At 37.5% G+C, this 21,742-nt stretch overlaps 1 protein-coding gene across 1 annotated transcript in view; it reads left to right on the forward strand.

Annotated features, from left to right (window-relative positions):
- The window catches only part of LOC127632676 (contactin-2-like), a 45,462-nt gene that overhangs the window by 13,496 nt on the left and 10,224 nt on the right, over positions 1-21,742 (forward strand). The window contains exons 2-18 of the mRNA XM_052111414.1: positions 1,720-1,817; positions 7,399-7,540; positions 8,043-8,218; positions 8,355-8,450; positions 9,043-9,255; positions 9,679-9,781; positions 9,916-10,097; positions 11,884-12,020; positions 12,942-13,071; positions 17,598-17,748; positions 17,959-18,086; positions 19,250-19,425; positions 20,016-20,136; positions 20,599-20,757; positions 20,880-21,029; positions 21,176-21,246; positions 21,400-21,634. Coding sequence (XP_051967374.1) covers positions 1,760-1,817; positions 7,399-7,540; positions 8,043-8,218; positions 8,355-8,450; positions 9,043-9,255; positions 9,679-9,781; positions 9,916-10,097; positions 11,884-12,020; positions 12,942-13,071; positions 17,598-17,748; positions 17,959-18,086; positions 19,250-19,425; positions 20,016-20,136; positions 20,599-20,757; positions 20,880-21,029; positions 21,176-21,246; positions 21,400-21,634 — 2,428 coding nt within the window. The 5' untranslated portion in view covers positions 1,720-1,759. The remainder of the gene's footprint in view (positions 1-1,719; positions 1,818-7,398; positions 7,541-8,042; positions 8,219-8,354; positions 8,451-9,042; positions 9,256-9,678; positions 9,782-9,915; positions 10,098-11,883; positions 12,021-12,941; positions 13,072-17,597; positions 17,749-17,958; positions 18,087-19,249; positions 19,426-20,015; positions 20,137-20,598; positions 20,758-20,879; positions 21,030-21,175; positions 21,247-21,399; positions 21,635-21,742) is intronic.

Here is a 21,742-nt window from a genome sequence, read left to right on the forward strand (position 1 = left end):
ATTTCTTTCTTCTGTTTCAGAATATGATTGGTATGCTAAGCTAATAGGCTAAGTGGTTAGCTTGTGCGCTAACTGGAGAAAACAGAAGAGAGAAATGTTTAATTTCACAATTTCTTTCTTCTGTTTCAGAATATGATTGGTATGCTAAGCTAATAGGCTAAGTGGTTAGCTTGTGCGCTAACTGTAGAAAACAGAAGAGAGAAATGTTTAATTTCACAATTTCTTTCTTCTGTTTTAGAATATATATGACATTAAAAAAAGGTATTCGTGTCATATTTACATAATTAAGACGGTATATGAATCGTCCAGTGATTGCATATGATTTTAACAGTTCTTTAAGCCAGTAGAATAGCTTTGTGATCCAATGGGGCATAACGTGGAGTGGGTCAGGTGGCAGTCAATGTCTTGTTTGATTGCAATTTCTCTGATGAAGCACCCTTTTTTTCTTGTTTGAGCCAATAAAAGCTACTGTGCTGATCTGTGCTGATACTTTGTGGTTCTTTGTTTCGCCTGCTGTCTCATCTGGCTTACTAGGATCTATAGAGCTGCGGCTCATGCTGCTATTGGCATTACTTGAGCCAGGAAAAGATGCCAATTATAGGGCTGGGGGGTTATGTTGCACAGTGGAGGAAATCCTGCAGACCCAAAGCAGATGTGCGGACCGGATGGTGAAGAGTGCAAAACAGCTGCTGCTTGGTGCTCTCGCTTGTCAAGTTCAAAGTTGCTTTCCCCTGTCATATTAGCCCCAGCTTTGCGGCATGCATTTGCAGGTGACAGTACAGGGAGAGGGAGCTGTGAATATGACAGTGTAAAGATGGTTTTGAAATTGTTAGAGATGTCAGAATAAATCAGTATTGTAGAAAGCATTCGGCTGTGCATCCTCACAATGGTTCGATGGGGCTGTTGTGAATCTCCTCAGTTTTGAGGATGTAAACATAACAGCGCTTGAACAAAGGACATGATTCGTTGTCGTGGGACGTGAACCAGAGACATCCACAAATATCTGTAGCTGCTTATTCTTTTTGCATTTTCTCTGAACATTTCCTTCAATTTTGCTTTGTCACATATGAAGCTTGCAACCCATGCTGTTAAAGGATTGTTCACCCAAAAATGAAAATTCTGCCATTGTTTACTCACCCTCATCTAGTTCCAAACCTGTATGACTTTCCCTCTACTGTGGAAAGTCAAAAGGAAGCAGAATTGTACTGTTTTTTTCTCCCATGCAATTCAAATGAAGGCGAACCGAAGCTCTTATTGGGATGGCTCGCTCACCCAAAAATGAAAATTCTCTCATCATTTACTTACCCTCATGATATCCCAGGTGTATATGACTTTCTTTCTTCACCAGAACACATCTGATGAAAATTTTAAAAATATCTGCAAGTAATTGTGTAAATGCAAGTGGATTGTGATTAAGGCTGGGTATCATTCAAAAATTTCTGGTGAAGAAAGAAAGTCATACACATCTGGAATACAGGTTCATTTTTTTCATTGAACTATTTCCTTAAAGTTCTCTCCTCTTTTTCATTACAGGAAGGATTTCAGAAACCTGCCTATATGAGTCAGACACAAAACCAAATTAACCAGGAGCTTATATTGGCTAAAGGAAGCTCACCTCATAATCAAACTGGCTCCTAACTATAGCCTCAATCTCAACAAAGGAAGTAATCATTTAGATGTTTTTTTATTGAGTCATCTACTCCTTTTCTTTCTCCCCAGGAGCTGACAGGCCTTATCTGGGAGTGGTTGAAGTAGGAGAATGACGAGTCTGTTGTGTCTGCTGTCTCTCAGCTCGCTGGCTCTGAGCTACGCTCTGGGTAAGTATGGTCTGATCTGTTGTCTTCAATCATCTCATATCCCATCTGAAAATCTGCTTAGCAGTCTAGCCCCTTCCCCCATTTGGGACATTTCGTTAGCACTCACCCAGTTGTTTTCCGTATTCCCTGTGCTCCACCATTTCCTTGTTGAAACATCATTGAAATGTACCATGTCATTTTGATGACAGGTAATGTGTCTGGCATACATGGTTTTGGGATTGTGCATCTGTGGGGGGCCACAAATTTAGATGAATTATTCATTATGTTATTTTAGATCACTGGGCAGAAGGGATTTGATTAACTTGAGAGGTGTTTTTGATGGTCAAAGAGATCCAGGCCCTATTAAACATTGATAAAAATGTGGTTTCGTCCATAATGCAATTAACTTGTCAAACCGCACTCAAATCAAAGCTGTTCGAGTCTCACAGAGACAGACTTTTGAGTAGCGGCATAAAGTCTGGTACACTTTGCAACAAATTCTGGCCAGAAACCTCCCACAAAGACAGGACTGTGTGACCTACATGTAAAATTACTAACCACAGCTTATAATTTGTTTTTAAAAAATCGATTCAAATAAAGGTACTGCAGTGTTGTTCCACGACTTGCGTCCAATAAAAAATTACATTGAATTATTACATTTATGGTCTTAATCTGAAAATGATCATTCTTTTTGTTTATTGTTTATTAACAATAACAGAACACTATCAATGGTTTAAGAACTTTATATTTAAATCAATTTATAACAAAGGTCACACAAACCCATTATAATGAATCTCAACTTAGTCATTAATTAGTGTGAATTAACAAAATTTTCTCTGCCTCAGCCAAGCTCTGCCGCTTCTGTTTGAACAAGTGCTTATCGGCATGAGCATAGTCTGCGACTGCTTGTGTCTTTCAGCTTTTTTGCACATGAGAGATGAGTGGAAGAAGAAATAGTTCCAATCCTACTATTTGATAACTAAATAATAAAATCACTAGTGCAAAAAAAACCTCTTCAAAATCAATATATTTATGTGTGAATTGATATTCTCTTTATAACATCAATATCGGAAGAATCAATACATAAGGATCAATCCACCCATCCCTCAACATAAATGGAGTTTTATATACGAAGATCTTCCAACCAATCCAACCAATCACAGAGCCAGAGTAAGCCACTGACGTGCGGTCTGGGTAGGCAAACTAGGCACTGCCTGCCCTGCCAAAATTCAAAAATAAAATGTTTATTAAATAATAAACTTGTATTTGTATTTTTACTTTTTACTCTTGTGATTTATATATGCAATATGTGTGTTATTCCAATTGTTTAGACGTTATGATGACAAATGTAGCAGTTACGCATAATCAACTAAAAACAAATGGTAGAATAAGCAGTGCTTTTACGGTCCATTCATTGCAGACGACACGCGGAAAACCCATGTTGCGCATGCGCACTTCGATCCTGTATTCTTTAACATGTACGGCAAAAAGCACAAATCTGCTGTGCCTTTTGACGTAAATATGTTATGCCCGTAAACATCTCCGTTACGTATCAGACATGGACCAATTAAAATCGAGATATTCCTGGACATTTGCGTAGCTAACGTCATTACACCACAGCTAGCGTACATACCTAATCCCCGCCAAATTCAAAATCAAAATGACAGAACCGGCCGTCATCACGGAATTAAGAATTTTTTCCAAGCTCGATTTTAATTCCAAATATGAGTTAATTGCAAGAGGGAGGTCTACGCCAGCCTTAGATGGACTAGTACAGCAAAAGGGCACAAAAATGTTGTGAATTGAACAACCTGCCCGCAGCTTTAACCAAGCATGAAAAGTCGTCAGCTCACATCCAGTGTCAAATTACACTGAAAACCTTTGGAAAATCTCGGATCGACCTTGCACTTGACGAGCAAAGGAAGCTGTATATAACCTACCACAATGAAAAGGTAAATGATTGTTGTATTGTATCTTCTGTTATAAAGATGAAGATTGCACATAAAAAATAAGCACATAATGTTGTAAAAAATAAACAACTTATGTTCTGTTATATGTTCTGTGTTTTGACTACTGAATTTTGTATAATAATATCTAATGAAGATATATTAACAAAATCGTATATATTATAACACATATATAAAATACATACATTTCTTGATATGCCGCGCTTGTGCGTAACGTTCACTGTGTGTGTGTGTGTGTGTCTGTGATAGAGAGAGAGAGAGAGAGTACACGATTACATCCTGATTTTTTTTATTTTTTTTTATTGACAAATAATTCATCCTGATTTTTACATTTCTTGATATGCCGCGCTTGTGCGTAACGTTCACTGTTATTACGTATTATTAGCTTAAACAATAAATCAGGTAATCTGGCTTTCATAACTCAGTGCCTAGCCTCTTTAAGACATCACCGCACGTCACTGGAGTAAGCATATATAAACCGGTGCTTACCTAGATGCTGTGACAATCCTTCCGGCATCCCTCCTGCACTCCAACTCCACTTTCTGTCTATTTATTATTACTAAACACAAGTAAGTCCAGGGGGGCCTCCACTATGGACAGCAAGCCAAATCCATTTACTGTTTTCCTCTATTCAAGGATTACATTAACATGTGAACTACTGAATTCAGATTCACGAGTTCACTGATACATTCAGTCCTGGATTGTATTATGGTAAACATATTTGTTTGCTCTAGTGGGGGAGTTCAATCGCAGAACTGGGCCTGAGCTCTCAGATCCACCACAACCTGCAATATCAGGCTATAGTGAAAAATCACAAGCTCATTTGAAATAATTGGTACAGGTGCAATAAAATATAAAGGTGGAAATGTGGAGGTGTAGGGATGCTGGAAGAATCGTCGCCGGAGCGAGGGAAGAAGCCACTTATGTATCCTTGGGACCTAGATGAACAATGTCCTCCCGAACATACGTTTGGAACTTCATTAAATAAAATGAAATATAGCCCAAAAAACTCTTGTATTTTAAAGGTTTGTTCCCTCTAGCCACATTCAGTTATAGTTTTTCAACCTGGTGATTTGTAAGCACAACTTTGGTACCAGGCGGACTGGTGCAGCCAGCCAATCCGATCTAAACTGCAGATTATCTGCTAGCTCTGCCATTTTTGAGAGCAATATGCATCAGACTTTCAGTGTGTGCAAACTGTGGGGAATCCGTAGGTGTGCCGTCTGAGGATGAGACTAATGCTATTCCTTTCCCCTATTTACTAGATCTAGATTGCTCATTAATATAATTGTTTAGTTGTAGTAAATAAATATCAAAACTGCATGTTGGGCATTGAAAGTAATGCACACAACTGTACATAGCAAAAAATGGCAGGCATTCAGGTTGAATTGGCTAACAACACAATCACTGTGTTTCTAGTCTATTACACAGCAGTAGCTACACTAGACTGTGTGGTGAGCTATTGAGAGATTTCAGTGGAAAAGAACTTAAGTGGCAGTTTTGAGCTGTTTATCCCCATTACTGGAAGCAGCCAACACACCACTGAATTTCACTGTAATCGCAGTGTGGAAAACCTCCTGGGAAGCCAGCTCCCCTTCTCAGCTCATCTCTCCTCCACTGCCTCTTATTTCCCTAGTTTCCTGTGGGTCTTACCAAAACTGAATATAAACACTCACATACACACAATTACTACAGACATGCCTGTGCATGCAGCACCCCAGTGAATTCTAAATTGCAAATTCACAAACCAAAACCACAAACACGCACTCAGGTGTGAATTCACTAAACATTTGTGATGCTTTAATGTGCTTTTTTCTGTGCGAGGGTATTGCACTGAATTTTTAAAACATTGTCACAATTTCAGCACAAACGGATTTGTTTCTATATAAATGTGGCTTTTAATAGATTATGTGTTGTTTATGAGACTCAGCGGTAATTCATCAAATGATGATCATATGATGGAGAAAAGTGTAATTACTGGGCAAATATCTGGATTTTCGCCAGTATAAAGAGCTGTTTCAGGTGTCTGAATCAAAGGAGTGATGCTGTACAATGAAGTATGCCAGATTGAGGTGGTCTCCTGCACATCTGAGGACTCAGATGTGAAAAAAGATCAGAAAATGCACCATGCAAATAGTGTTCGGCACTAAATTGAGGGTATGTTTGTGCCGTTACCTGATTTACACAATTCCTTTAGTGAAATGGGCACTTAAACATCGTAGAGCATGGAAATAAACACGATAAATTAATCAAATGATGATCATATGATGGAGAAAATTGTAATTACTGGGCAAATATCTGGATTTTCACCAGTATAAAGAGCTGTTTCAGGTGTCTGAATCAAAGGAGTGATGCTGTACAATGAAGTATGCCAGATTGAGGTGGTCTCCTGCACATCTGAGGACTCATTAATTTTGTGAGGATAAATTAATTTTGAGTAAATTCTCCCTCAGAGATCACACATTAATACACAGTTCCAAATCTATAATGGAACACCTATAAATCTCAAAGTAGAAATGCGCATATTGATACAAATGCAAACACACAGTCCCTTATAATCCAAACTCATATCTGACCCAATTCATAATGCGTTAGATTCATTCACGGCTACCTGGAGACTTTACTGTATGTTTTCAAGCTCCCCAGTTCCCCTCTCTTCTGTCAAAATAGCTGACTGCATGAAATTATATCTGACACTTTGTATCCCCTGCTGAGTTTCCCCGGGAGGAGTACACTCCCACTCTGAGTACAAATATGCTGTTGTTGTTAGGCACAAAGAGCCCCCAAAAGAGTCTCTCTGGCACAGTACACCAGCTGCACAAAAATAGGCAGTACAAAAGACCTGAATATGATAAAACTCCACTACCAACTATTTTATATATATATATATATATATATATATATATATATATATATATATATATATTCCATTTAATGTGGTAACCACTCCTTCAAACCCTTTGAGGAGTGATCCATTAACATTGTGTATCAAGTTGCTGTACCATGGTACCACCACATTACTTTTTTTAAATGGGGCTTTTCCCACCAGTGGTCATGAAATGAGTTTCTATCAATCTTAAACCTAAAAAAAAATGTCAACGTTTACTTCCCAAAGATAGTTTAATAATGATTTGATTAAATACATATGGATACCCGCGACCCTGTACACAGGATAAGCGGTTGACAATGGATGGATGGATGGACATATGGATACCATCAGGTCAAGTGTAACTGTCACTTTATCCATCTTCACCTATATTATAAAATTTGAAACATTTACAATCTACTCTACCTTAATTAAACATGAAAGTGCCGCTATGTAGAGGTTAACCCGAGGCTGCGCTGAGAAAAATTTTATGACGTTAGACATTTTAAATGATACCAGAAAATGCGTTAGCTTTGCCAGCCATAAAATACTAAAACTAATATAAAAACTAACCAAACTGAAACTAGAAAACACTGAGAAAATTAAAACTAAGCTAAAACTAACAGGCAAAGTGTGAAAACGAAACTAAATTAAATTACAAGTTGAATATAAAATAGAAATAAAAGCTAAATTAAAAATCCAAGAGTTATAATAACCCTGGCATGAATATGAAATCTTTCTTGTGTGTCTTTGTATGTGTTTTTTTCAGGTGGAGATGTGTGTGTGTCGGGTCACGACAGTGGGCCAGTGTTTGAGGAGCAGCCGTCTAGTCTGATCTACCCAGAGGGGATGCCAGAAGGCAAGGTGACCCTGAGCTGCCAGGCTCGTGCCAGCCCTGCTGCTGTGTACCGGTACTCAGATCCCTTTTTGCCACTTATGCTTCATTGAACGAAACAGGACCTGATTTACTTAAAATGACCTGTACTTTTTGGAAAACTGTAATTTTCCAGTATTTTTGTCTTGGTTTCCAGGAAAAATATCTAAACATCCTTAAACAAGATAATTTCTCTAACAAATTCTGTAAATGAAGACTTGTTTTCAGAGAATATATCTTGCATTTTTTTTATTTCTTTTTTTAAGTGTAAACCTCTCAAATTTTGGTTTAAACATTTTGGAAAAATGTACTTTAATATTTAAACTTAATGATATATTCTCTGAAAACAAGTCTTAATATACAGTATTATACAATTTTACTTGGTAAAACTAGTAAAAAAAAGTACTGCTAAAGAAAATTATTGTTGCTGTGTAAGGCATGCTGTAGATTTAGTCCACATTTGCCAAAAGTTACAACATTATCATCTTTTGACAGTGTCTTGGGTACCGAAATTAGATTTTGTGTGTGGTTTCATCCAGTTGGCGTGTGAATGGCACAGATGTAGTTATCGGAGAGGATTCACACTATACGCTGGTTGCGGGAAACCTTGTCATCAATAACCCGCAACATGGGCGAGATGCTGGGTCGTACCAATGTCTTGCCATCAACCGCTGTGGTACCATTGTTAGCCGTGTTGCTAACCTAAAGTTTGGCTGTGAGTACAAACCTAATGATTAACTTTCTCCATGTATGAAAATTTCTCAAATCACCATGAAGATTGCTTCGAGCATGAAGAACCATTGTGTGCTTTGAGATGCCTCTGGTGTTAATTATTGTCATGTGCTTTCTAGACATCCATGATTTCCCTCCTGAGAGTAGAAGCCCTCAGACTGTCCATGAGGGCACTGGAACCTTTCTTGCCTGTCAACCACCTGCTCATTACCCAGGTATGACCTACAAACTATCAGTTAGCAAAACACTGCAGTCATTCTTAAAGGAACAGTTTAAAGAATCTTTAATGATGTTCCGTTTATTAGTTTCCATACATTGCAACTTGTGTGTCATATTCCAGGTCTTCTGAAGGCACATGATGAAGTGAGAAAGTTATTAGGTATTCATGTGTTTATATGAGAATTTACATTGTTCATCTGAGAGCTTGCACTGTTTTTGCTTTTGTGAGGTTTAAGCACGAGTCATTGTGAACAAGCTTCTCTCTATGGCGAAGTCTAGATTTTCACCCTAAAATAAGTTGCATAATAAGCCTTTCGTATGCTTTTAGAAGATTTTGAATATGACCTACAAGTCGCATAGACTACTTTTATGACAGCGAGTCACTATTAACTGCCTTTGTATGCAAACAGCAAACAGGACATCATTTCAAATTCTTCCTTTTGTATTTTACTTAAGAAAGAATGTCTTATGGGTTTGGAAAGACATGAGGGTGAGTAGCCGAAATGATGTCAGAATTTGAACCTTCCAAGTATGTTATTTCATCCAAATATAACAGTTCCATCTTCTGTCCAATTTATTGCCACCTAGCTTTGTCCTACCGCTGGTTCATCAATGAATTTCCCAACTTCATCCAGCCAGAGGGGGGCAGATGGTTTGTGTCTCAGGTGACGGGTAACTTATACCTAGCTAATGCAAGAGCCAATGACACGGCCAACTACTTCTGCTTCACCACCATCAACATGGACATCAGCACCAAGAGCATCTTCAGTAAAGCCATCCAGCTCACTGTTTACCCTGACGGTTAGTGTGAAGCTCCATATACTCCACTCCACTCTACATGATTTGGCATGTAAACACAAGTAGACTGCATGACCAAAGTATGTGGACAGCCTCTTCTAATTCAAGGGTTTGGCTTTTTCAGCCATAACCAACAGGTACATCAAATTTACCATACAGCCATACCATCTCCTAAAACTAAAGTTTTTCAGGAGAAAATTTGGCTTATGGGCCAGGTGTCCACATACTTTTGGCCATGTCAGTGTTTCTAATGGTGTCAGAATTACATTTTAAAGATATCCAACCAATGTTTCTGATTTGTCTCTGAAAAATGTGTCTTTCTCTTAATAATTGGCACTGTTGCCCAGTAGTAGTCTCCACTGAGGGACTATTTACTGTATTCAATACAGTGCTCTTGGTGATCATTTTTCCTCCCTGGTTCCACAGCAAACCCAAGGAAAGCTGCACCAAACATCCGAGTGCGTTTTCCCGCTGAGACGTATGCATTAGCGGGACAGACCACTCAGCTGGAATGCTTTGCCTATGGCAAGTAAGTCCAACCTGAACTCACCACTTCTCTTTGGAAGCGTTTCATCAACACTTCTACAACAGCTTAACATAATCCACAGTTATAAAAATAGAACTTTTCCCTAAAATCCCTGTTTCATTGATTTCCCTGCTTAGTCCCATTAGTAATATCCGTTGGAGGAAGGTGGATGGGGTTTTACCCCCAAAGGTTGGAGCCAGTGCAGAAGGACCCATCCTGATCATTCCTGAACTGAACTTTGATGATGAGGGCATCTATGAGTGCGAGGTTTATAATTCAGAGGGCCGGGAGACACATCAGGGACGAGTCTCTGTGCAGGGTAGGCATAACGTCAGCACCAGTCAGCAAATTTCAGCCATTAAGACACAAATGTGCAATGCTGAAATTACTTGAACATGTTTGATTAAGAGGGGAAGTGTCTAAAAGATGTGAGCATGGCAAATTTTAGACTGTATACAATATGCTTTTCCAATTGCACTTCAGTAATGGCAATTTTGCTGTGCTCCCCCTGGCTTTGTCCAGTGTATCGACAGCAGATGCTCCATTGTTGAAAGAACAACATCAGGTTCATGTTAAAAAGGGTAATGAGTTGGAGACATGGGCTGGCAGATAGTACATTTGCTCCAGTATGTTGTGCATTGACCAAAAAGCTTTAGTCTAAGTCACTGCTGTGAACTATTATTTGCTGCTTGTAATTACTATTCAGTGGCAGGTGGTATTAGAGCAAGAGCATATTCCCATTCTTGAGCACTTTATTGGACAAATGTGCCCATTATCCAAACAGTATTCGTGTAAACTTTTATAGATGCCTATAGATATAACTTAATGTTAACAGACATATATTAAAAGCCATAAAACTCCTATTTTGATTTCATGTTGTCTTAAAGGTAAAAAGCCCATAAACACTCATTTGAAAAGAGAGAGGTAATGATGATCCAATGGATCCAATTTAAATTTGACTTATAATGTATGATTCTGTCAAATATATGATGAAAAAGGGATGAATACCTTTGAAGAAAAATATTAAAATATGGATTATCTGGGAAATTATTCTATAGGTACTTACAAATAAGAAGTTAACTGAAAGATGAATTTCAAAGAAATAAATTAGATTAGATACATCCTAATTTGAGATATATAATTAAAGTCGAAACTAATAAAATAGAAAATGTAATAGGACAAGTTTATAAAATATTTCAAGAAAATGGTGTTGAGAAATTAAAGTCAATTAAATAAAAATAGAATTAGATTAAAAAAATTATGGTAACACTTCAAAATAAGGTTCAATTTGTTAACAATTGTTAACAACATTAGTTAACATGAACTAACAACGAACAGTCCTTATACAGCATTTATTAATCTTAGTTAATGTTAATTAAACCATATACTAATAAATTTTTTAAATCAAAATTGGTCTTAGTTAACATTAGTTAATGCACTATGAATTAACATGAACTAATATTAATAAATTGTTAATTGTTTCTTCATGATACCTAATGCATTAACTAATGATAATAAATAGAAGCTTATTGTAAAGTGTTGCCAAAATAACAGATTGGGATCAGAGTTTCAAAGAATGACATATGATCACACAATCTCCATTTTGGCACGAATATGCTTGAAAAATAATCTTTTAAAAGTAATCATAAAAAAATCATTTTTTAATAGTATAACCAATCTACTTCAAGGTGTTGGAGAGTATGTGGTGAGTTTAATGCTAACCATACACATATTTTTATGTTTGTAAAAGGATAAAAAATATTGTAGACAGGAGTCTTCAAGATAATAGATAAAAAATGCAATATATCGAATATAATAAAAGCACGAAACATAGTATTGGGTATATGTCTATAAGTCCTTAATAGAGATTTGCATTTGTTTAGAATCTTAAGAATTACAACACTTAAACACATAACACGAAATTGGCTAAACTCAATGCTCAAAGTTTACTCTAGATGGTAACTTATGAAATGAATAGTAAAAAAAAAAATAGATTTTTGAAAAATATGGGCACCATTTAATTTAATATATGAAATTAAAGAAGTAGAAAGACAGAACAGCGAATGATAAGCAATGATACGAATGTGTGTGTTCTTGCTCCCCAGCCCAGCCGGAGTGGCTGCAGGTAATGAGCGACTCAGAGGTGGAGATCAGTTCTGAGCTGCAGTGGAGCTGCGCCGCTGCCGGCAAACCAAGACCCACAATCCGCTGGCTACGTAACGGACAGCCACTCAGCAAACAGGTCAGCCATATTGATTACAGTACACACACGCTCGAACAACTGTAGCCGGATCGTAGTCAAACTCGGTGTTGTTATCAGAACAGAACAGGACTTCTAGCAGTGAGGACTTTTTTTTGTAAAACTCTTAATGTCTCAGGATCAGTGAGGTGCGTTAGTGTATATAACCTGCTCATTATCTTTTTTGAACTGGAAGTTTGTGAGATATATGAGAGAGGAGAAATCTTGTGTCGCCCTCTGCAGGTGTTAGTGGTGCATGGCAGCGCACGTATGCCAGCATTAATGTACTTGATTGTGAAAGTATCTTGTGTATACTTTGGTTATAATAGTTAATGCAATATTTAACATAAATGAACAATGTAGTTCAACTATTACAACATTTTATTAACATTCCTTTTTTTATTTATTTATATATGAATATATATTTATGATATTTATTTTCTAAATATACTAATATATTTAAAAATGAAATGTTATAGGATACTTAAATATGAGTAAATGGATTTAACAATTCATATTAACCAGAATGAACAAATGCTGTTATAAAAGGATTATTCATTTGTGATTTCATGATAGCTAAATCATTGAAGGCAAAAATGAAAATTCTGTCATCATTTTCTCACCTAATATTGCTCCAAACCTATATAAAAAAAATTCCCCGGTAGAACACAAGAGCAGATTTTGTATTTCTTTTTAAAGCTTATTTGCCATAAAAAGCAAGTGAACTGAGACTCTGTTCTGTTATGCTCAGCAAAGGACAAAAAAATCATCATAAAACCACAGTAAAATAATCAGTGTGACTCAGATTTTTTTTTTTAAATTCCTCATTTACTTCAAGTAAAATGAGGGTAAGTATATTTATGTTAACAAATACAACCTTATTGTAAAGTGTTACCTCTTCATTTTACACTTGCCTGCGTGCAGGACCGGGTCGAAGTGAATAATGGCCGATTAAGGATCAGTAACCTTGCCCTAGAGGATTCAGGGATGTATCAGTGTGTGGCTGAAAACAAACACGGCACTATATACTCAAACGCTGAGCTTCGAGTTCAAGGTGAGTAAAAACACAAATCTGCAATCTTGAATTTCAACATGAAAGCCAAATGATAAAATTAGGGCTGTCAATCAGTTAAAATTTGTAATTGAATTTCATGATGTGCCAATTAATTAATAGAATTAATGGCAATTTATCATATCAATATTTACAGAGAGAATCCTCCAAATTAAGATAAATTAGTATTTAATACGAATATTAAATAATTATTAATATAATATATTATAAATACTGTATTATAAATCAGATCATTCAAATACATTACATCACAAACAAATATTGTGGCAGCAGAAAAGTTAAGCATTTCTACAATACAAAATGTGGATTAATAGTCCAAACATTCTTTGTTTTATTTAACGTTGATCATAACCCTATCATTGGCTTGCTTCAGTCTGAGCTATTTTTAATTGTTGGGCTATGTTCTAATAATTAGTACTTTGGTTGCACTCTCTAACTTTCAGCAACTCTAGTCATAAGGGCTGTGTTTTTAGAACGCTTTGTCATGTTTAATGTACTGTAATTTGTAACGTTAAAAAATGCATCTTGAGAACCTTGTATTTTGTTGTTCTCATCTCAGCTGTCTTCAAACACTGTGGAAGGCAGGTTTTTTTATTTTATTTTTTTATTGCTCCAATGGTTGAAACATTACTTATTACGGAATTTAAGTATGCATCTGTGGCATTATTAATTTTATTAATTTTTGTAAAAGTCATTTTTAATATAATTTATCGCACTAATATGTATGTTAATTCAACAGCCCTAGATATAAGAATTTGGTAACACTTTACAATAGTGCCATTTGTTAACATTAACTAACAATGAACAACACTTCAACAGCATTTATTCATGTTTTTTTAATGTTAATTACAACATTATCTAGTTGTATTTGTTAACTGTAATAAATATATTGTTTATTGTTAATGATGTCTAGTGCATTAACTCATGTTAACAAATGGCACTTTATTTTAAAGTGTTACCAATAATTTATAATTATGTTTTCTTTAAGCAATATCACACAAGCATGAGTGCGATATGGCCCTACATCAGTGCTGCTGTGATTCGGCCGAAGGCACGAGGCCGCAAGCCGAGTTCCATAGGTAATCACAGCAGTGCTGATGTAGGGCCATATAGCATGACTGCAAGTGTGATATTGCTTATATACAACAGTTCAATGAACAAGTAAATAAAAACAAAATTAGGAAAAACTGAGTACGGTCATAAAAAGAGCATTTGTGCATTGGAGCTACATTCTTATGTGATGGATCAGAATATGTCGTTGCTGATTCAAAACAACTGATGCATCCAAGCCTTCGTTAGTAATTCAAAAATATCACATTAGAACTAGTATCATGACTTGTGCTGTTTCTAACAAGTTATTGGACAAACAAGAATGTGTGTGTGTGAAGGGTTGGGAGGGTTACTTTTTAAATGTATTCCACTACAGATTACAGAATACATGCTGTAAAATGTCATTTGTAATGAATTCTGTTAGATTATTCAAGGTCAATAACTTATTCTAAATACTTTGGATTATTTCTTCAGGACTGGTTGTAACCCGCACACAAACACACAAAATGAGGCAGTCACAATGTCGGAGAAAAACTGCTTTTATTAGTATAAGAGCAGGCAACAGTACAAAAACAGGGCAAATCCAGTGAAGAATGGTCATGGAAAGCGTAGAGTCGAAAGCCGGGGAATCAAGGAGAGTAAAGGGGGCAAATCCGGGAGAGTAGTCGAGGGGAGCGAGGGTCAAAGCCGGGGTAAACAGGATGTATAACAAGTGGGAGCAAAGACTAGCAAGCTAAGAGGAAGAATAGTAGGGAGGTCAAAACTAGACGAGACTAGCGGTGGGGGGCGGGGGGGGGGGCAAAACTAGACGAGACTAACGGGGCAAAGATACGGGGAACTAAATACAATAACCAACCGGATACAAACGGAAGGATAGTGTATTTATAGGGGCGAGTGCAGGTGTAAACAATGACAGGAGATAGGGACGAGTGCAGGTGTATACAATGTGTGGGGATTGGAAGCGCGTGAGTGCAGGTGGTCATAATGATCTGGCTGAAGCGCGTGAGAAGCGAGCATGAGTCAGAGGGGGAGAGAGCGAGAGCTCGTAATAGCAAAACCAGGCGTGGAAGCCCGAGGGAGGAAAAAGAGCGTACGAGTTCAAGGGGGCGGAGCGAGGGAGTGGGAAGCGAGCACGCTCGCAGAGTGCATGTGTGCGTGCTCGCGGAAGCGGAGATGGGGCAGAGGAGCGGGGTACGTGACACTGGTAGATTTTTTTCACTTGCATTGACCATAAAAACTCACATATTACAAAATACACATGTTAAAAATGCATTGTCTGAAAAACCTAAATATCTTATGCAGTGTTGTTTCTAAAACAAGATAAATCAAATTGATCATGTGTTAAGGATTTAAAAAACAATACAAACATTATTATCAAAAATATGATTTTGCCCTAATATCAAAGGTCTTCCTAGAAAAAAAAAATTATGATCCAAAGTGAATTTTCTTGATATAAAAATATGATCATGCCCAGGGCTTCCGCTGGCCAAATTGATGCCCTACGCAGAGTTATAAGGTGGATCGCGTGATATGAGCGTGAAGTGATCGCCTGTGTTCCGCAACTGCTTTCTGGTCATTGAATAATGTATAACGTGCGAGTAAGGGCAGACGGTGGAATTTCTGGTGCCCTCCTAGGGAGTTCGTGCCCTTCGCAGACTGCGTAGTATGCGTGTAGGGAGCGGCCTGGTAACATGTGCATGTAAAATGGATAGAAATATAATTTAGCTTCACGTAAAGCTGATAATTTACACAAGGTTTATTTCCATTTCTTCTGCTTCAAACTTAATTCAAACGCACTTCTCTGTCTGCTCATATGAATGTACATGTATACATCATAAGAAAGTGTTTCACCACTGTTCAAATGGACTTTGGATCACATCATTTATATGTATAAATGTTTTCCATCTGAATGGACTAAATATTAAATAAAACTAATGACAATAAAATGCAAAGTAATCTCTTCAGTAATCAAAATACCTTTTGAATGTAACTTTATTCTAAATACCAATTATATAAATTGTAACTGTAGTGGAATACAGTTACTTATATTTTGTATTTTAAATAAGTAATCCCATTACATTACATGTGTGTGAGAGAGAGAGAGAGAGAGTGATGGAGTGTGTGCAATCACCTGTTGCCACTCCCAAGCAGAGATGCTGTCAGCTTTCTGAAGATCAGCTTTCTCAGTGGAAAAATAGCATCCAAGCAGGGGAATTCCTCCCTATTTTAGCTGATGCATAACAGTCTTTCACTATAGAAACCTTAATTTTGAACAGTACATCCTCTCCAATAAACCCCAGTAAGAGGTAAGCACCTTTAGTTTGTGTAATTAATCAGTCTGTTGTGTCTCTCAGCTGTGATGAGCCTTAATGCTGAAGTTGTTAGTTTAAAGCTATTTCCTAGCTTTAGTATTGTAGAAGTAATACGAGCGATCACGTTGTACTGTTGAATATAAACACTGAGTGACACTGATTAATTTCACATAACCTAACTGGCTTATATTACACACCAAAAAATTATTTTGCCACCACTTGCTGGCTAAAATACATAATTGTATTTTAAATGTAAAGAATAGGGGTGCCCCTGACCAAAGATTTTCCTAGTTGACAAGTACCGGTAGTCATTAGTTTAAAACATTAGTCGACTAGTTGTCGCATGTTTATTAAATTAATTTAATTACTTAAATATAAATGTTTTGGGGGGCATCAGAATATAGTTTGTGTTGCAGGGCTGAGAAAGAATGCTATAAGTAACATTGCTAACACTGTTCTACATTATAGAGAAATACTAAACCATAATAATGAGCCTTTAAAATATACCTTTTACAAGAGCACGGACGAAGCAAGCTGCAGTGACACCATCAAAAGCAGTAATGATTCTGAATGTATCAGAAAAACCATCAAAGAGACTGTCTGAACATTTAGTTAATTTGTAGAGAGAAATGCACATTAAGTTAAAAATGCCATAAGCAAGGTACTAATTTAGCTTCCCCTCTCCCCACGAAGACTTAGATAAGCCTAAGAGCGCATATTTATCTAAGTTAGCTAACATTAGAGCAAGCGGCCATGCAAAGTGGCTAACTTAAGGCTACTTGCATGTTTCAAATGATAAGCCATGTTTGAGGTCAATGAATGATAGGTGAACATTTGCCTGCAGAGATTCCATGTCACCGTCTTGGGGTCAACCTTTACCCTCTAAATTGGATTTCCTGCCTGACGTAATTAATTACCGAATGGACCAGCCGTGTAAACTATCATGTCTCTCCATCACTGACTGTGTGACTTTGCCACATCCTGTGGAGTTTATTTTTCTGCGACCAACCGACCAATCAAAACTTGGTCGACCAAGATCTTAATGCACTTCAAATGCTCCTCTATGTTTAAACCTCTCCTGTAACGGCTCACTGTGTGGTTGCCTCTCTCTCTCCCTGCATGCCCCATCCTGTTGCCCTATTTCAGTCCAGGCTCCAGACTTCAGGTTAAATCCAGTACGCAAGTTGGTCCCTGCTGCCCGTGGAGGACAGGTTAAAATGGAGTGTAAACCTCGTGCGGCTCCAAAACCAACTCTCTTCTGGAGCCGTGGCACAGAGCTACTGACCAATAGGAGCAGGTAATACAGTTGTAGCACATGCTTTATGATTTAACAGTGCAACTAAGCATACAATCTTGGATAGTTAGGGTAGCAAAATGAATGCTTCCCATAACATTTGTTGTTGTTGAGTTAAGGTGAAGGCATTTGCCTATATATAGTAAATATGCAGGATGTTTAGAGTACACTTCTAAAAACTCTCAAAAAGGGCATGTTATGAACTCTCTCCAGGATAACAGTCACTCCAGATGGGGTTCTGTGGATCTTCAACATCAGTCGTGCAGATGAGGGAAAGTACACCTGCTTTGCAGAAAACTACCTTGGAAAAGCCAACAGCACAGGACACCTGTCTGTCAGAGGTAACATGATTACCTGACCTTTTATTTAGTACAGTTATCTCATTAAGATAAGGTTATCAGTTTGGCACTGAAAACTGACACCAGTGAGTGTGTCATCATGAACAATGTTAATCCTATTATGGTTAAAACAAGAAAAACTATTTGCAAATGGGGTAACAAAAAAAAAGATAACTTAATTCAAAGGGAAGTTTATCTTTCTTAGCTCACTGACAATTTGTGTTTGTTTTTCTTTTCACAAAATTTTGTTAGATTTCTTTGCAAGCAACAATTAACACCTTATCTTGTTTTACTGAAAGGAATAGTTCACCCAAAAATGAAAATTCTCTTGTCATTTACTCATCCTCATGCCATCCCAGATATGTGTGACTTTCTTTCTTCTGCAGAACACATATGAAGATTTTTAGAAGAATATCTCGGCTCTGTTGGTCTAGTCAATGCAAGTGAATGGTGGCCAGAACTTTGGAAAAAAAACAACAACACAAAGTCAGCATAAAAGTAATCTTTAAGACTCCGGTGGTTAAATCCATGTTTTCATATAATAGGTGTGGATGAGAAACAGATCAATTCTTAACTCCTTTTTTACTATAAATCTCCACCTTTGACCAGCCCCGACCAGGATGTGGTGATATGTCAAAATGTGAATCACCAAAAAACAAAAGAAGAAGACTGTGGATGTGAAAGTGAAATTAGAGATTTACAGTATAGTAAAAAAGGACGTAAATATTGATTCTCACCCACAACTATTAAATCGCTTCAGAAGACATAGATTTAACCACTAGAGTTTTATTGATTGCTTCTATGCTGTTTTTATGTGATATTTGGAGATTTAACATTCTGGCCACCATTCACTTGCATTGAATGGCGCTACAGAGTTGAGATGGTCTTCTAAAATGTTTCATCTGTGTTCCGAAGAAACAAAGGTCATGCATATCTGGGATAGCATGAGGGTGAGCAAATGATGAATGAATTTTCATTTTTGGGTGAACTATCCATTTAAAAAATACAATATTTATAATGATTGTTTGCAGTGCTGGTTTGTTATTTCTGGTTTGTTAGGTCTTTATATTCAGCGGATTTTGGTCATTATCAGTGCTTGTTCTACAGGTAATTGCACATTTATATCACACCTCAAAGTATTTTTTACCTTTTTTTTATATTAACAGATGCCACAAAAATCACACTAGCGCCCTCTAATTCTGACATCAATCAAGGTGATAATGCCACCCTGCAATGCCACTCATCACATGACCCTACTATGGATCTTACCTTCACCTGGTATCTCAATGGGGTTCTGTTGGACCTGGAAGCACCAAATGGACACTATCGTCGACTGGAGGGGGTGAGCATTTATTCTTGAACTTGTTGAAAGAGCCTTTGGATACTAAAGCTCCATGCATGCACATAGTACATTAAATCTGTTTTATTACTTTGATTTTGTATTGTTGGTATAAGTTTGTGAAACTGTGTCATGCGTACATAGTTTTTATAATAACTTGACAGTTGGCTCTGCTATCAAAAATAAATAATGAATTTATCATCCTGCTTTCTAACCAAACACCCTGAGGCAAGCATCACTATAATTACTCACAATTAGTGTTTAGGACTAATCTAAGGTGCTGCAGACATTAATGACATCTCAAATCATGCGGCTTGTTGAGAAGAGGTGTGCTATTTGTTTTATCAAGGGATTAAACTTGTGATTTACTTAAACCTAAACTCAAGGAGGGCTCTGAGCTATATCTAGGGGATGTGAAATTCTGGTTATGTGCCTTATGTTTAAAATTTGCAAGATTAGTGGACCCATCTGAATTTTAATATTTTGCCACAGCACTGGAGCTTCTAAATGTGTAATAAAACCAAGGATAATCACACATGTGAAATTAAACTGGGCTAATACTGACAGTTTCAACTTTCTGTAACTCTGTGCAGAAAGAGACAATCGGTGACCTGTTGATAGTCAACGGGCAGCTCAGTCATGCTGGCACATACACCTGCACAGCCCAGACGGTGGTGGACAGCGCGGTGGCTTCAGCCAAGCTGGTTGTAAGGGGTGAGCAACAGTCCAAGCAGTGTTAAAGGGGCTGATTTAGTGTTTAATTTAATAAAGCTTAGTGTACAGACCTGCATCCATTGGCTGCTCTACAGCTGTATTTTCTTTCATTTAAGCTGAGCTTGAGAATAAATGAGTCATGAAATATACATTTGGTACCCATAAACCTATTTTGTACAGCCCTGCTGACTAAACCAGCTTAGTCTAACTGATCTCCTAGCGTTGTCTTTATCAGGTCTAGCTGGTTTCCCAGCCTGGCTAGTCTGGTTGCCCAGCTGACAAATGCCCAAAATTCCTCTTAAACAGACCAAGTTCAATATGGTTAAAGTTTTTAATGAAAGCAGCTGCAACTACACCACTTTGATAGTTTGTTTTTGCTGTGTGACTCAAAGAAAATTGAAACTATTGTTAACGTTTTTTTTTTGGATAAGTTAAAAGTTCAGATACTCCCTCTTTTTGCAGGCCCACCAGGCCCTCCTGGAGGTTTAGTGGTGACAAGTGTCAATGACACATCAGTTGAGTTAAGATGGAGCCGTGGATATGACAACCATAGTCCCATCGGCAAGTATGTAATCTTGGGCCGTTCTTCGAAGACTCTTGACTGGAAGACGATGAGGACAGGTGTGGTTAGGGGCCAATCTAGTGTCATACAATCACACCCTATATATTACTTACTTTTAAGAGCATTATAGATATTGTCTTTCTCACTAATACACATTTTTACATATAATTGGCCCCTCCAGACCCAACAAACATAGAAGGAAATGCTGAGTCTGCACGTTTGACAGATCTTCGACCTTGGATGGATTATGAGTTCCAGGTCATTGCCAGCAACATTCTGGGTAGTGGAGAACCAAGCATGCCCTCCCAGCCTGTCCGAACCAAACAAGCAGGTCAGACAACCATTGCAATTTTGCTAATTTTGAATGGAAATTAGTTTTAGAAACAAATTGTTGTCAAATATTGGGGTTTGCACATAGAAATATGTATGCAATTGTAAAGTATTCCTCTGTAAATTGATGTGTATTTTGTCTTGCAGCACCAACCGTAGCACCCAGTGGACTTGGTGGAGGTGGAGGAAACCGTAATGAACTTATCATAACATGGACAGTATGTGTCATGGAGCTCTGTTGGTTTAATTTGACATTAGATTTGCTTAATCCATGTAAATCTGTGTTTAGCAGCAAGGTGTTAAATCAGTGTGACTTTATAACACAACCCTAACCTTATATTACATAACGAGACAAAAAAACTATTTTATAGCCCATGGCGAGGGAGTATCAGAATGGAGATGGCTTTGGCTATATCCTGGCATTCAGAAGGCAAGGTGTGCCTACATGGATTGTGGTGAGGGTGCCACAAGTTGAGTCTTCACGATATGTCTACAGCAATGAGAGTCTGTCTGCCTACTGTCCCTTTGAGGTCAGAATCAAGGCCTACAACAAGAAAGGAGAAGGTCCTTTCAGCCAGATTGCTGTAGTGCACTCTGCGGAAGAGGGTGAGAAACAATAAAGATTTTCCAAATATTTGATGTCTTATAACTCAATCCCCGTGAGGCTTTTGGTTTCTTAACTTGAATTTCATGTTATTTTCTGTTATATTCTGG

Source organism: Xyrauchen texanus, chromosome 39 (genome assembly GCF_025860055.1).
Source record: "Xyrauchen texanus isolate HMW12.3.18 chromosome 39, RBS_HiC_50CHRs, whole genome shotgun sequence".
Taxonomy (NCBI): Eukaryota; Metazoa; Chordata; class Actinopteri; order Cypriniformes; family Catostomidae; genus Xyrauchen; species Xyrauchen texanus.